This window comes from Lepisma saccharinum, chromosome 26 (genome assembly GCF_977018435.1).
Source record: "Lepisma saccharinum chromosome 26, izLepSacc3.1, whole genome shotgun sequence".
Classification (NCBI taxonomy): domain Eukaryota; kingdom Metazoa; phylum Arthropoda; class Insecta; order Zygentoma; family Lepismatidae; genus Lepisma; species Lepisma saccharinum.
In genome coordinates, this window is record NC_139254.1 from 45089133 (window position 1) to 45101979 (window position 12847).

The window sequence follows — 12847 nt, forward strand, 5'->3', positions numbered from 1 at the left end:
TTTACGTTTTTCTTTTCAGAATTTTTCACTGATCTATTAGTAGAGTCAAAGAAGAATTTCCATGAAATGTTTATACGAACATATGGAGTATTGTATGAGCAGAACTCGTATGTTTTCACAGACTTTTTTGAAGAACTAGAACGTTACCATGCAAAAGGACAAGTGGACCTTGAAGATGCAATGGAAAACTTTTTCAATACCTTGTATCAGAAGATGTTCACAGTGTTGAATGCACAATACCGTTTTGATGACAGGTAGGTATAAGGTTTCACACTTGTTTCACCTTAGCCTCAAGAAGTTTTTGTAAATTTTCAAGGAACACGTCCGGGGGGGGGGGGGGGGGAGGACAACATTGAATGTTCTGTCCATTTGTTTTTGGTGCCATTCATTTCAATCATTACATTCATGTCTGTTATTCAATTTGGAACATTCTTGATCAAATGCAATGATGGTATAATTGTGGAAAATCTAAAAGGAATTTGTGAAGTAAAATACGGAGTACGCCTAAAATAAATAGACAGATTTAAATGCTTTATAAATCGAAAACTGTTTATCAGACAGCATTTTATAGAGAAAGTGTTCAAGTCTACAACCTCCACTTTTCGTTTGTTCTCGTGACGTCAGCATGACATGAGCACCCTTGACGTCAGTCAAGCAATATGGCCGCCAGCCAGGTAGAAAGGCTTTCCGTGTGCTCGTGCACCATGTGGCTACTACTTGTGGGGATAGATCAAGGATTGGGTTTTTGCTCTTCACCTTTGTACAAGTGTGGACGATCTTAAAGAACACATCACTACTGCTGCTGCAACTGTTGACATGTACATGCTGGGAAGTGTTTGGGGAGAGCTGGAGCATTGATATCTGTCGTGTTACAAAAGGGTCACACGTAGAACATATGTAACTTAGCCATGCAAACTTCAGGACATACTCTTCCAACCATGTAAGTATTTCAGCCATGTTATTAAAACTCTTGTTTCTGTAAAATTTTAAAACTGTCTGTCCTTTTAAGCTCACCCTATATAAACAGTGACTGCGTTTACATGCAGATTGCACGCACATGGAAATTTAAGCAAAAATAATAATAATAATAATAAGAGGCTCGGCCAGTACTGAAACCTTAGTCTGATATACTGTGTTATTTTGTTTTCCAATTGAGCTAATGATTTTGCCGGATTTTTCACTTCCCCTGTTCTATCTGCTTGAAGCTGAAAATCATGGAAACCAGGGCTGGCTGGGTGAAAAATGGCATGGTATACCAAGAGACTTGGGTTTCTACGTAGCGCATCTCCTAGGTGTGCCAAATGATAAGTAAACAAATTATCCCATGATGCTGTTGTGTAAGAAATGGAGACTACAGTAGTCTTTTGTGGTGATTACTTGTAAATTCCAATCTCTTTGCAACTTACGGCCAAAATATTTTTCACTGTCATTTTTTAAAATTATTATTTAAGGGTGGTGGGTGAATGTGTGTATTCATTTTATGAGACAAGACTAGGTCTGAATCGATACCCACACTTATTCAGATATTCCGATAGTCATACCAATTTCACCGATACTGCTGATTGGAAATCGTAGTAATTAAAGATGTTCAAAATTGTGATTAATATTGCGTTCAAATCATATTGGCCAATATGGGCATATTGATGTAAAATTATCTGTAATTTTACAAATCTGATATATCTATAAAGTCTTAGAATTCAGTGCAATATTCTGCTATTTTGTTATAATTTTATGGATATAAACATATAATGTGCATTCACTACATTTTAATAAAGTAAATGCCTACATATGTAGCTTCTTTTTCATGCAGTCATCTTTTACTATACATTTATAAAGGAAGTCAATGAACGATTCATGTTCTTCTTTGACCATCGGGAATTTTATATCGGATTGGTGGAATATTGGTTATCGATATCGGTAAATTTTATTTCAGTACTTTATTGGTATGGTCTAAAATTTCACATTCATCCATGCTTAATATTTCTGATTGAAGCAACCTTGATGACAGAATGTTGCTTGTTCGTCTCATGATCATGCCTCCTAAGGTAGTTGGTTGGAGTTCCAAGCATTGTGTTTTGCTCTTTCCATTCATTCTCATTTTCTCAAGGTTTTCAATGTATGTTTGTTGCAATTTGAACTACCAAAAGAAGTTCTTTATGTAAATTACTTTTAATTTACTTACATTTTTATTCCAGGTATTTGGCATGTGTCGGCGAGCATATGAAAGAACTGAAACCATTTGGTGACGTCCCTCACAAATTGTCAGTTCAAGTGAAGCGATCCTTTGTAGCTACAAGGACTTTCATCCAGGCACTCTACATTGTTCATGAAGTTGTTACTAAGGTTTCCACTGTAAGTAAGATTAATTTTACACATTTATTACCAAAGGGTATAATTCTTCATTTGCACTCAAAAGTTATCAGTGCTTGAAGTGGAACAAATACAGTGGGAGCTCGATAGTCCAACATTTTAGATTTTGTCACCTTGATTTCATTAAAAATGGTAAATCAAGGTTTCATTGCAATATATGCTAATAAATAGGGGACGGATTTATATGTAGTAAAAATGTGCTAAATATGTAATACATATTTAGTTATTTTCACCAAAGTATGGAGTTAAATATGGGTCATTTCACGTCAGATTGACCAGAGCCTCCAGGTCATGGTTTTTTGATTTGGATGAAATTTGGCGTGAAGGTTCAATCATGTCTGGAAGGCTTGTATTCCAAATATTAGGTCCCTCCGAGAAATAGGTCTAGAGTTATAGCCTGTGGAAGAAGGTGGTGTGCAACAGAAAATGTGACCCAAATTTGGGAAATGAGTCTCGGAGCTAATTTCATGATCCAATAACTTTGGAACTATTGATCACAGCCTAGTGATATTTACACACCAAACAAACCTCTCACCAAAGAACATGTGTATTGCATCAAAATACCCTCAGCCTGTTTATGTTAGCAAATAAAATACCCCAAAATATACCTTAAAAAGCCTTAAGCTGAAATGAAAGGGTGTCCTATGATTTTCAATTCACCCTGTTAATGTATGTCTAAAGAACTGTAAATAATCGTCTACTTCCTTTCTAGTGATTTTTTCCGAGGTTAAAGCCCAATTTTGGAGTTCTTACAAAAAAGTGGTTATCTGTTCCAATACATGTTTTTAAACCATAAACGCCGAGACGTGAAATATGTCACATTTGGTTTTTTCGACTTTTGGAGCATACTGCGACTCAGGCAATGTTAAGAGGTACATGTCTTGAGTGCTACACAAAGAGCCTTAAGTATCCTATTAGTATTTAGTAAAGTTAAATATGATTCTGAATATATTGGAGGGGGTGTAGTGTGTGCAACTCCCCCCCAAAAAAGTTACTGCTTTTTCATGAATAATTATATTTTTTCTCCTAAAGTATAAGAAGCAAGTCCGCAATTCTTGCCACGAGAATGAACACACATCTGGCAATATGCAGGTTCCATTTTAAACCATCACGTTCCGGCGTTGCCTACATGGGGGCTTGATGAAATTTAAATTTCTTAAAAATATAGGTTTATTTAACTTTCGTCTTCTTCTACTTGATAAATGATAAGTTTATTCGACCATGGGCATTTTGTCTAGTGTGTATGGAAGAAAACTAGGTATACGTTTTTTAACTCTAGGATTCATAGTTTCCGAGAGAAAATTTTTGGAATTTTGAATTTCCCGTTAAAAAGCACGGCTTTAATATTAGAAAATATTTTTCTATGAAAGTATCATCAGTGAGTGCACAATTCTTGCTACGAGAATAAAATACATATCAGGCAATACGCAGAAACTCTTTTTAACCCTCACGTCCTGCCGTTGCCTACGTGGGGGCCCGACGAAATTGAAATTTGTAATAAAAAAGTAAGATTATTAACTTTTGTCTTCTTCTATTTGGTTAGTGCAAATTGGATTATTTCAACAATAGACATGTAGCTGAGACTACTGAAAGAAACAAGCTATAATTTGTAACTCCAGCATTCGTAGTTACGGAGATATAAATCTTCATTTAAAACCTTGCCCAATTTTAAACTTCCCACTGAAAATGAACTGGGCGTTTAAGGGTCTACCTTTACTGTGCACCAGTGCCTTGCAATAAGAAGTTGGAATTTTGACACACATTAGAGGAAGGTCTAGTTATGTAGTGTATGCAACTTGGCCAGGATATCCCTTTTGTGCTACACCATTTCCAAAATCCACCATTTTCCGGTGATTTTTCAATTTCTTGCATATTCAACCACATATATTATGGATTGGGTGACACACACACACACACACACACACACACACACACACACACACACACATAATATATATATATATGGAGGTTACTAGAAAAATTAATGCCACCTTCCTAATGCTTTTTAAGGCATATTTTGGGGTATTTTATTTGCTAACGTAAACAGGCTGAGGGTATTTTGATGCAATACATGTGTTCCTTGGTGAGAGGTTTGTTTGGTGTGTAAATATCACTAGGCTGTGATCAATAGTTCCAAAGTTATTGAGTCATGAAGTTAGCTCTGAGACTCATTTCACAGATTTGGGTTACATTTTCTGTTGTGCACCACCTTCTTCCACAGGCTATGACTCTAGAACTATTTCTCGGAGGAACCTAATATTTGGAATACAAGCCTTCCAGACATGATTGAACCTTCATGCCAAATTTTATCCAAATCGAAGAACCATGACCTGGAAACTTTTCTGAAGTTGGTCGATTTGACATGGAATGACCCATATTAACTTTAGATTGTAAAAAATTACTTTTTTAATAATATAAGACACTACACGAGCTACATGAAATGCAGTCTCGGTATTGTAACTATTACCATGACTGTATTGAAGAGAAACTAGTGGCAAGGTGGGGTTAGCTATGAACTGGTCGACTGGGTACTCCAGGAGCAAATGCTTGAATCCTCATTCTCAGTTGTTGACAACAATTGTAAATAAACAGGAATTTCATGTGCTTTACAATAGCAAAAGCAAATGGTTGGGAAGTGTAAAATTGAAACAAACAAAAAAAGAAACCAAATATTCTTCAGATGACAGAAAACTTGTAATAAACACAATTGGAGGGTACAAAAAAGGTCGTAAACTTTAGTTTGTTTAATGTTGCTTCAGACTTTGCCAGTTATTCGCAAGAAATTCACGCAACTCTTTCGGTCACATGGGGACATGTAGTTATTAAGCAAATATGGAGTATATGCTGAGAAATGCTCTCAAATATGAGCCAAAACGTAATGTATGTACAAATATGGAAAATAAAAACTGAATTTTTGAGGCCTACTTGTCATGATGTGCAAAGATAATATACAAAGAATTTTATTTCCTAAACAGTATACAAGATATGGTTACATAGAACGATTATTATTTTTTTTTATGTATACGGATAAAAGTAGTCAAGCTACTTTCGGAGGTATGTGCTTATGCCCTGATACCTGAAAATTAACCCAGGGCGTCAGTTCCGTGAATTTTTTACGGATTCCCCCGCTTTTCTTTGATTCATCCTTGATTTCCATTATTTTTTTAATTACAATAATTCACTGTGACATTGGCAAGAATGTCCCAGTGTGAAGAACCAAATTTGTTCGGTTTTCCTGAACAAATTTGGTTTCACATCATTCTACAAGGTAAGAAGATTAAGATAAAGGTTAGAAATAGTAGGAAGTAAATAAGTGTTAGTGTTTAACATTAATATTATTTATGATCACAGATACGAAATTACATAAGTGTGTAATTGGGTGGGTAATGTTTTCTTAGGATAAGTTTTATTGTGTGTCGTGTGCATTAGTGTTGATGGATGAGATGAGGAATGGACATTAACACGATTCTATGAATGCTAAGCAGGGTCTATGTTCTAGTATGTTATGTTTGAAATAGTGAGAGTATTATTGGCTTTGAGATGTACGTATTAATAGTAGGAAGAGATATGAAAGAACGAGTGGTACCTGATGCAAGGAGACTTGCCGGAGACCAGCAAGAGTTGGTCGGACTGGGATGAACATCGGTACGACGGTTGGTACCCGGGACATCATCAGGAAGGGAAGAAGTAGGGAGGGATTTCCTGGGAAGTATCGGGTACATTAGTACGTTCGGTAGTGGAAATATAGAGAATTGTCAAGAATCAGTGAGAGAAGTTTGCAGTGTGTTTAGTAACGAGAATAAAGAAGGGGGTGTAAGATTACAATTAGGTCGAGTCCTTGCAGTGTTATCCTTTGCCTTTCTCCGGGGAGACGTAACCTTTTTTCGTTTTGGCGTATCACTGTCTTCTGTATTAGTGTCTCCTTCTTGATGTTCCTGTGGGAGGTTCTGCTTCATTATCCTCTTGGTGATCTTAGTCCTAAGGAGGGATGTCCTGTTGTTGAGTTTGTCGAAGGTGGATTCTTTGTGATCTTCTGGGGGGTATATTACATTCCGGAGGTAGGGGTTGAATGGGGAGGTGAGTGATGCCGGATTTGAAGAGGGAATGTTCCTCTTTCGACACCAGGTTTGTTAAGTCGTTTAGTGACGTAAAGTGCTCGGGATTTCTTATTAACTGGTACGTGTTGAAGTTTGGTAGCTTTTGTCTTAAATCTTCGATTTGTTTGTTTGATGTCTGGCAAAAGAAGGCTTTATGTTCCGGTGTGTCCGTCTCGGTTTTACATTTCAGGCATTTATCAGTCTGTCTGAGGTTGTGCTTATATAGGTGTTGACCGTAGGGACCGTGTCCCGTTAGGAAATGTATGAGACCTCTCGTGGGATGGAAATGGTCCATCGAAAGTCGTTCTTTTATGTTTGGAAGGAAGCTGTGAAGTCTCCTTCCTTGCGTAGCTTGTGTCCATTCCTGTTGCCAGACGCCAAACAAGTGGTTGTAAATTTCTGGTACCGTGGCAGGGCGTATTCCAATTAGTTTATAGATTTCGTCCTCTTGTCCATTTCTAAAGTAATACTTTGATGCTCTAGTTTTAATAACGATTTCAATAGGCTGTAGGCCCGCAATCATGAGAAGAGCCAGGGTTGAGGTTGTTCTGAATGCACCCGTTAGGCGAAGTATCACTTTGCGTTGTGAAGATCTCAATCTGTTTTTAATGTACTGTTTACTGGTTTCCATGGCCCACAGGGGCGAGCCATAGGAAATAATAGAATTATATATGGTAATGAGATATGTTTTTATGTGTGATAGTGGAAGGTTGTAGTTTGCTGAACTCAATGTGGCTAGACTGTTTATAGTTGTTTCGGTCTGGGTTGTTGCCAGGGCTATGTGTCTGTTAAAAAACATCTTCTCTTGAAGAGTAATGCCAAGGTATTTAGCTTCTCTTACTCTTTTTAAATTTCTTTCTCTGAGTTTGATTTGAGGGTTTCTTTGTAACTTCCCCTTAAGGATAATATAATGAGTCTTTTGCGAAGCTATTTTGAGTTTAGCATGATCACACCAATTGGATAGCGTATTGATTGCAGTGGATGCTTTATCTTCGATTTCCCTTCTTGAGTTACCGGAAGTGAGCATGATAATGTCATCCGCATAAGCTATGATCTGGTCTATGCAGGCTCCAAGTTAGTATTCCAAAGCTCGGGTCCCAGAATGGAACCCTGAGGACAACCTTTTGACGTGATCTTACTCATTTGTAGATCCGGATATTTGATGCTAATTTTTCTGTTAGAGAAATAACTTTTCAGAAGTAGGAAGAGTGTACCTGGGCAGTTCATATTTTTAAGTGTTTGAAAAAGGCTGGGCCACCACAAGTTGTCAAATGCCCCGGCGATGTCCACCATGATTCCAACCATGTACTTGTTTGGAGTGTTTTGTGTTGTAGACGATAGCAGGCGTAATGCATCGTCAGTGCATTTACCTTTCGTGAACCCAAATTGTATCCCTGATATGGGTTTGAGCAGGCGAAATTCTTTGAGTCTTTTTAGGATAAGTTTCTCGAAGAGTTTTCCCAAAACGTTGAGAAGGCATATTGGTCTGTATGAATTGACCCTGGTTTCATCTTTATTTGGATGTTTCTTGATGATTATTAAGTTTGCTTCCTTCCAGGTTTCTGGGAATATCTTCTGAACAAGGCACTCATTAAATAGTTGAGTAATGTAAGGCGTAAGTACCGGGGTGATTTCTTGTATTATTTCCACAGGAATTCCGTCTGGTCCCGGGGACTTCTTCATTTTCATGCTGCTTATTTCGTTTTTTACTTCCTGGGTAGTGAAAGGTAATATTGGTGATTCTGGATATGGCTGGTGATAGATTTTTCTTGTATCCTTATTTTCCTCGCTGTCGTTTTCAGGTTTGTCGTCTGGTATGAGATTCTTCATTAAGAAGTTGATGGTTTCTTCCAAGTCCTTTGTCATATTCGTGTTGTTCTCGTCATTAATTAAGGTGGAAATGGTTTGCGGTTTTTTTATTTTGCCGGTAGCGATTTTATACGGGGTGCCCCATTTATTTATTTCCAGACGTTTTTCGATGAAGATATTCCACTGTTGTGTCTTATAATTTAGTAGCTCGGTTTCGTATTGCTTTTTTTTGGCACGGTAAATCTGGAGGTTGGCATTTCTGTATTGTGCGATGATGGATTTTTGATATAGTTTCCTGGCTTTTTGCATTTGTTTCTTAAGGTTGGTTAATTTCTTCGGCCATGGCTTCCTCTTCATTTTCCTTTGGTTATTTCTGGGTGATGAATTTTCAATTGCTTGTCTGATGTTTGCAGAGAGTTCCTCTGCGAGCGTGTTGAGTGATTTTTGTTGGTCCAATTGTTCAGGGATAATGAGCTTTTCTAGGAATTTTTGATGATCGATTTTTCTCCAGTTCAATATGTTCTCCTGGTTTGTCTGTTCAAGCTGATGTTGCCTGTAGATTAAGTCGAATAGTATTAAGTTGTGGTCGCTTGTTATGGCGAGATCTATAACTTTCCAGTTTTGGACATCGCCCAAGGCCCTTGCATTCGTGAGTGTTAGATCAATGTTGCTTGAGGCGCCCGCCCTTCCCCTGTAGGTGGGGGGATTATCTGGCTGATTTTCGACTTGTAGGTTGTGCTCCGAAATGAATTCCTCCATGGCTACCCCCTTGGTGTCGGTTTCTTGGCTGTACCACCACGGAGAGGAGGAGTTCGTGTCAGCTGTGATTATGATCTTGTAGTTTTTGTACGCATTGCAGATCAGGTCGATTTTTTCCAAATATGGGTCTATGTCATGGCTGAATTGAAAATAACTATTTATTAGGATCCAAGAACCATGCTCGGAAGATATTTGAGCGCAATTTATGTGTGTGTCACAAAATTGTGCTATTTTGGTGATTGTTAGATTTCTGTTTAGGTTAATTATTGCTGCCATGGTTTGATTGCGGTCCTGAATTGTGTGAACGTTGAGTGGTATGTAGGGAATTTTGTTTTTGGATGTGTATGGTTCTTGCATGAGAATTATATGAATGTATTGCTCTTTGCAGTAATTGATTGTTTCAAGTGTTGCAAGCTTGCTTCTTCTGGTGTTGATCTGTGCAACGCGTATCTTGTCGTTATCTATGAGTGCCGTACTAATTGGTGGCATCGGGGCCATTCGTTTGTAGCTATGAACTCCATTCTCCCGTGTGCCCTTACAAAGTCCGCGTAAACATCGTCAAGTACCAGGGACTCTCCGCGACGTCCGAAAGCTGTCTCGGTTAGCCGGAGCAGCTCCTCTGTGTTGGTAGGAAGGTTGTAAGTTTTTAACGTTATCCTGTCCACTGCTTCTGGTATGGGGAAGGTAATAGTTTTGCCCTTGCTATGCTTCTTCCTGACTAGTAGTCTCAGTGCAGTAATGAGAATATCTCTCTCTTCTAGGCGTGAAAGTTTCAAGTTGTGTTCGAAGTTTCTATATATTAGGTACGGATCCGAGGGATGGGATGAGTGTTGTGGCGAGGGTGATGGAGGTTCCGAGTCAGTATCGAGATCGGTGTCATATAAGTCAAGTGTGTCTTCTGCAGTGAGTTCAATTTTCTTGAATGTGAGAGGGGTGTGAGATGATGTGTCAGATGTAGGTGTTCGTGTCAGAGCAGGTTTTATTACCTCAATTGGGGCAGAAGGTGTTGGAAAAGGGTCGTTGAGGATGGAATGGGTGTTTGTAGTGAATTTTATATTCTCCGATAGGTTGGACGGTTCAGTAGAGAGGTCGAGAAGGGTTGGGGGATTGAAGTATGTGCTATATGGGTACATGAAGGGGGGAGCTTCTGGGTTTAGCGTGGAAGAGTTTACTAAATCGATTGCTTTTTTTAGTCGGTATGCTGCCGCTCTTTTAGCGTTTCTTTTTCTTCTACTTGGTGGATTTCTTTTCCGTTTTGTTTTAGGGGTGTTCTCCATAGTCTGTCTTGTCCACTAGTCTTTGCCACATGAGGGTGTATGTTGGGCAGTCTTTGTTGTCTTTACTATTGCATGTTTTGTTCCTGTTTTTACATGGAATGCATGTTTTCGGTTGGTTTTTTTTATCACAGTGTTGGCAAAGATAATACAAAATATAACTGATCTCAGCTTCATACATAAATATGTATTTACATATAAATCCATTCTCTGCTAATAAAGTTATACTTGTAATGGCCAGTTGTGGAGTAGATTGTTGTGTAGGGTAGATATTTGCTTCTATCGTGGCTCCAAGATAGGTAAGGTAGGATTGTGACAAAACCAAGAAAAGACATTGAAAATACCTATATGTAAAAAACATATGTGCACCAGCATCTGAAGTCTGTAGGTGCTGTCCTTACTCTATGGGAACTTTTACACTGCAGTGACGAGCAACATGGGCACTCGGAGTCTGTAAAGAAACATTCACTGTGCATTCACCCCAGACGGGTAACACAATTGAGAAAATGGTAGAATCCGATGAACATGTGCAGCTTGTGCTGCCACTTCAATATGAAAGGTTGCATGTATTTTTAAAGGTTCATTTATAATTGTTGCATGTCACATTGGTGTGAAAGCTCCCTAAGGGGTGTAATGCGAAATTATATTTTTTGTTTCAAATATTATTTGCATGCCATAGCTTGGTAGATGCTTTTGCCACATTGTGGTCCAGCTCCCATGTGGTTTGTTTTTGTCTGCAAGAAGCTTGTTTTGTAAGTGTGGTGTTGAATTTCTGCTTTCCTGTGTGTCATCATATGCACAACCTGGCATGAGCTTCCTCCAGCATGGTGTTTACTCTGTCTACAGTGGTAACACTGCATAGTTTTTGCTAGAAATGCCAACAATCGGGAAACGTGATATGATGTACCAAACGCTGTTAAATGTACTGGGATTTATCCAGAATTTTTCATCGGGGTTTTGTAAGTCTGTACATTTAGAAGTGTGGAAGGTAAATTTAGAAATTAATAGGGGTGAGGTGAATGTACTTCCCAGTATTTTCTTGGGAGTGCCTGAGGTGATTAATTTCACTGAAGTGCCCTGCCATGGGATTTGAACTTGAAACATAAAATTTGAACCTGTCAACCACTCACTGAAACTGTTTCACTGTGAAAAAGAAGATATGATACCTCAGTGCTCTACCAATAGGATAAAAACCACCGATGAACTAAAGTGGACAGTGTTTTGTTTTCTCTTTCTCTTCGTCTTTGCAGCCGCGGTGGCTCAGTCGGTAATACGTCTGACTACCATGCTAAAGATCCCAGGTTTGATCCCCGGCCGGTTCAAATCCAAGAACTTTTCTAATGTTGGAAGTGGCCCCGGTGCTCGAATGACATGGGTACCTGGGGGGTAAAGGCAGTCAGGGGCATGATGCTGATCACATCACTCCCACTCATGACTGAATCAAGAAAGTGTGGGGCGTTACACCCACACCCCCTATACTCCTTCATGGCGTGGTTCTAAGCACAGGGGAGCACACTTTTCTTTTCATCTTTGCTTGCAAGTGTGTGGTCTGTGTTGCCACATGGATTCCACTCAAATGTGTTGACGAATGAAATAACATCCAGCATTTTGCATGCACATTTAACAAACGTGCTTCATTTATACATATTTATTGTACCCTACACTTAGACATATAAACAAACTAAAACATATTTATAATGTATACATATCAGAGGTGAGCAGCCCAATTCCAACTTTCTCCTCCACTCGTCCAAACATTGTTTTCGTAGTTTCAGCTGAGAGCTTGTTGCTTCCCCTCTTTTCTGATATTTGTCATGAAACTTCCCCATTTTTGCACTTCAATCTATTTACCTGCTTCTACTTGATATTAATAATTTTGCTCCTTTTGAACGAAATATTGTCTACATTCAGTGTGTTTTTTTTTTCTCGTTCATGGTGGTGAACACAGGACACTGGACAAAGATGGGGACAAGGAACTGTTGAGAGTTCTGCACATTTTGGCAGTTGTTGCTTTAAAGTCAACTTTATGCATAGATTGGCTAATCAGGACTGGACTTGGAGTTTAAAACCACTATGTGCCTCCACTGTGTATTGAACCCAGGACCCCTTGATTGAGCAGCGGTAGCTTGGTCATCAGGGCATCTGACTACCATGTGAGAGACCCGGGTTCGATCCCCGGTGGGGGAGAACTTGGATTTATTCCACCTGCTCAAGCACCTTTGGTGCCCACCCAGCATCGTATAAAGTGGGTACCTGGAGGAAATTCTAGGGCGTAAAGACAGCCATGGATCAAGATAGTGTGGGGCCCTAACTCCACACCCATTATATGCCTTCATGGCATGATGCATAGCACAGGGAAGCACTTTACTTAACTTTTATTATTTTTTACCCCTTGATTACAAGGCAACGAGATTACCACTATGCCATCGGGGAGGTCCTTGAGTACATTTGAAAACTTGACGACAGCACCAGTCGGTTCTTTTTTTCATGGTGCAATATGACGACTAGATGATTGTCTGTGAAATGGCTGCAAATTGT

The 12847-nt window shown here is 39.0% G+C and overlaps 1 protein-coding gene across 1 annotated transcript in view; it reads left to right on the plus strand.

The window, feature by feature from the left end:
- Nucleotides 1–12847, plus strand: part of dlp (glypican dally-like) — a 63918-nt gene that overhangs the window by 12269 nt on the left and 38802 nt on the right. Inside the window, exons 3-4 of the mRNA XM_083112712.1 lie at nt 20–254; nt 2196–2352. Coding sequence (XP_082968838.1) covers nt 20–254; nt 2196–2352 — 392 coding nt within the window. The remainder of the gene's footprint in view (nt 1–19; nt 255–2195; nt 2353–12847) is intronic.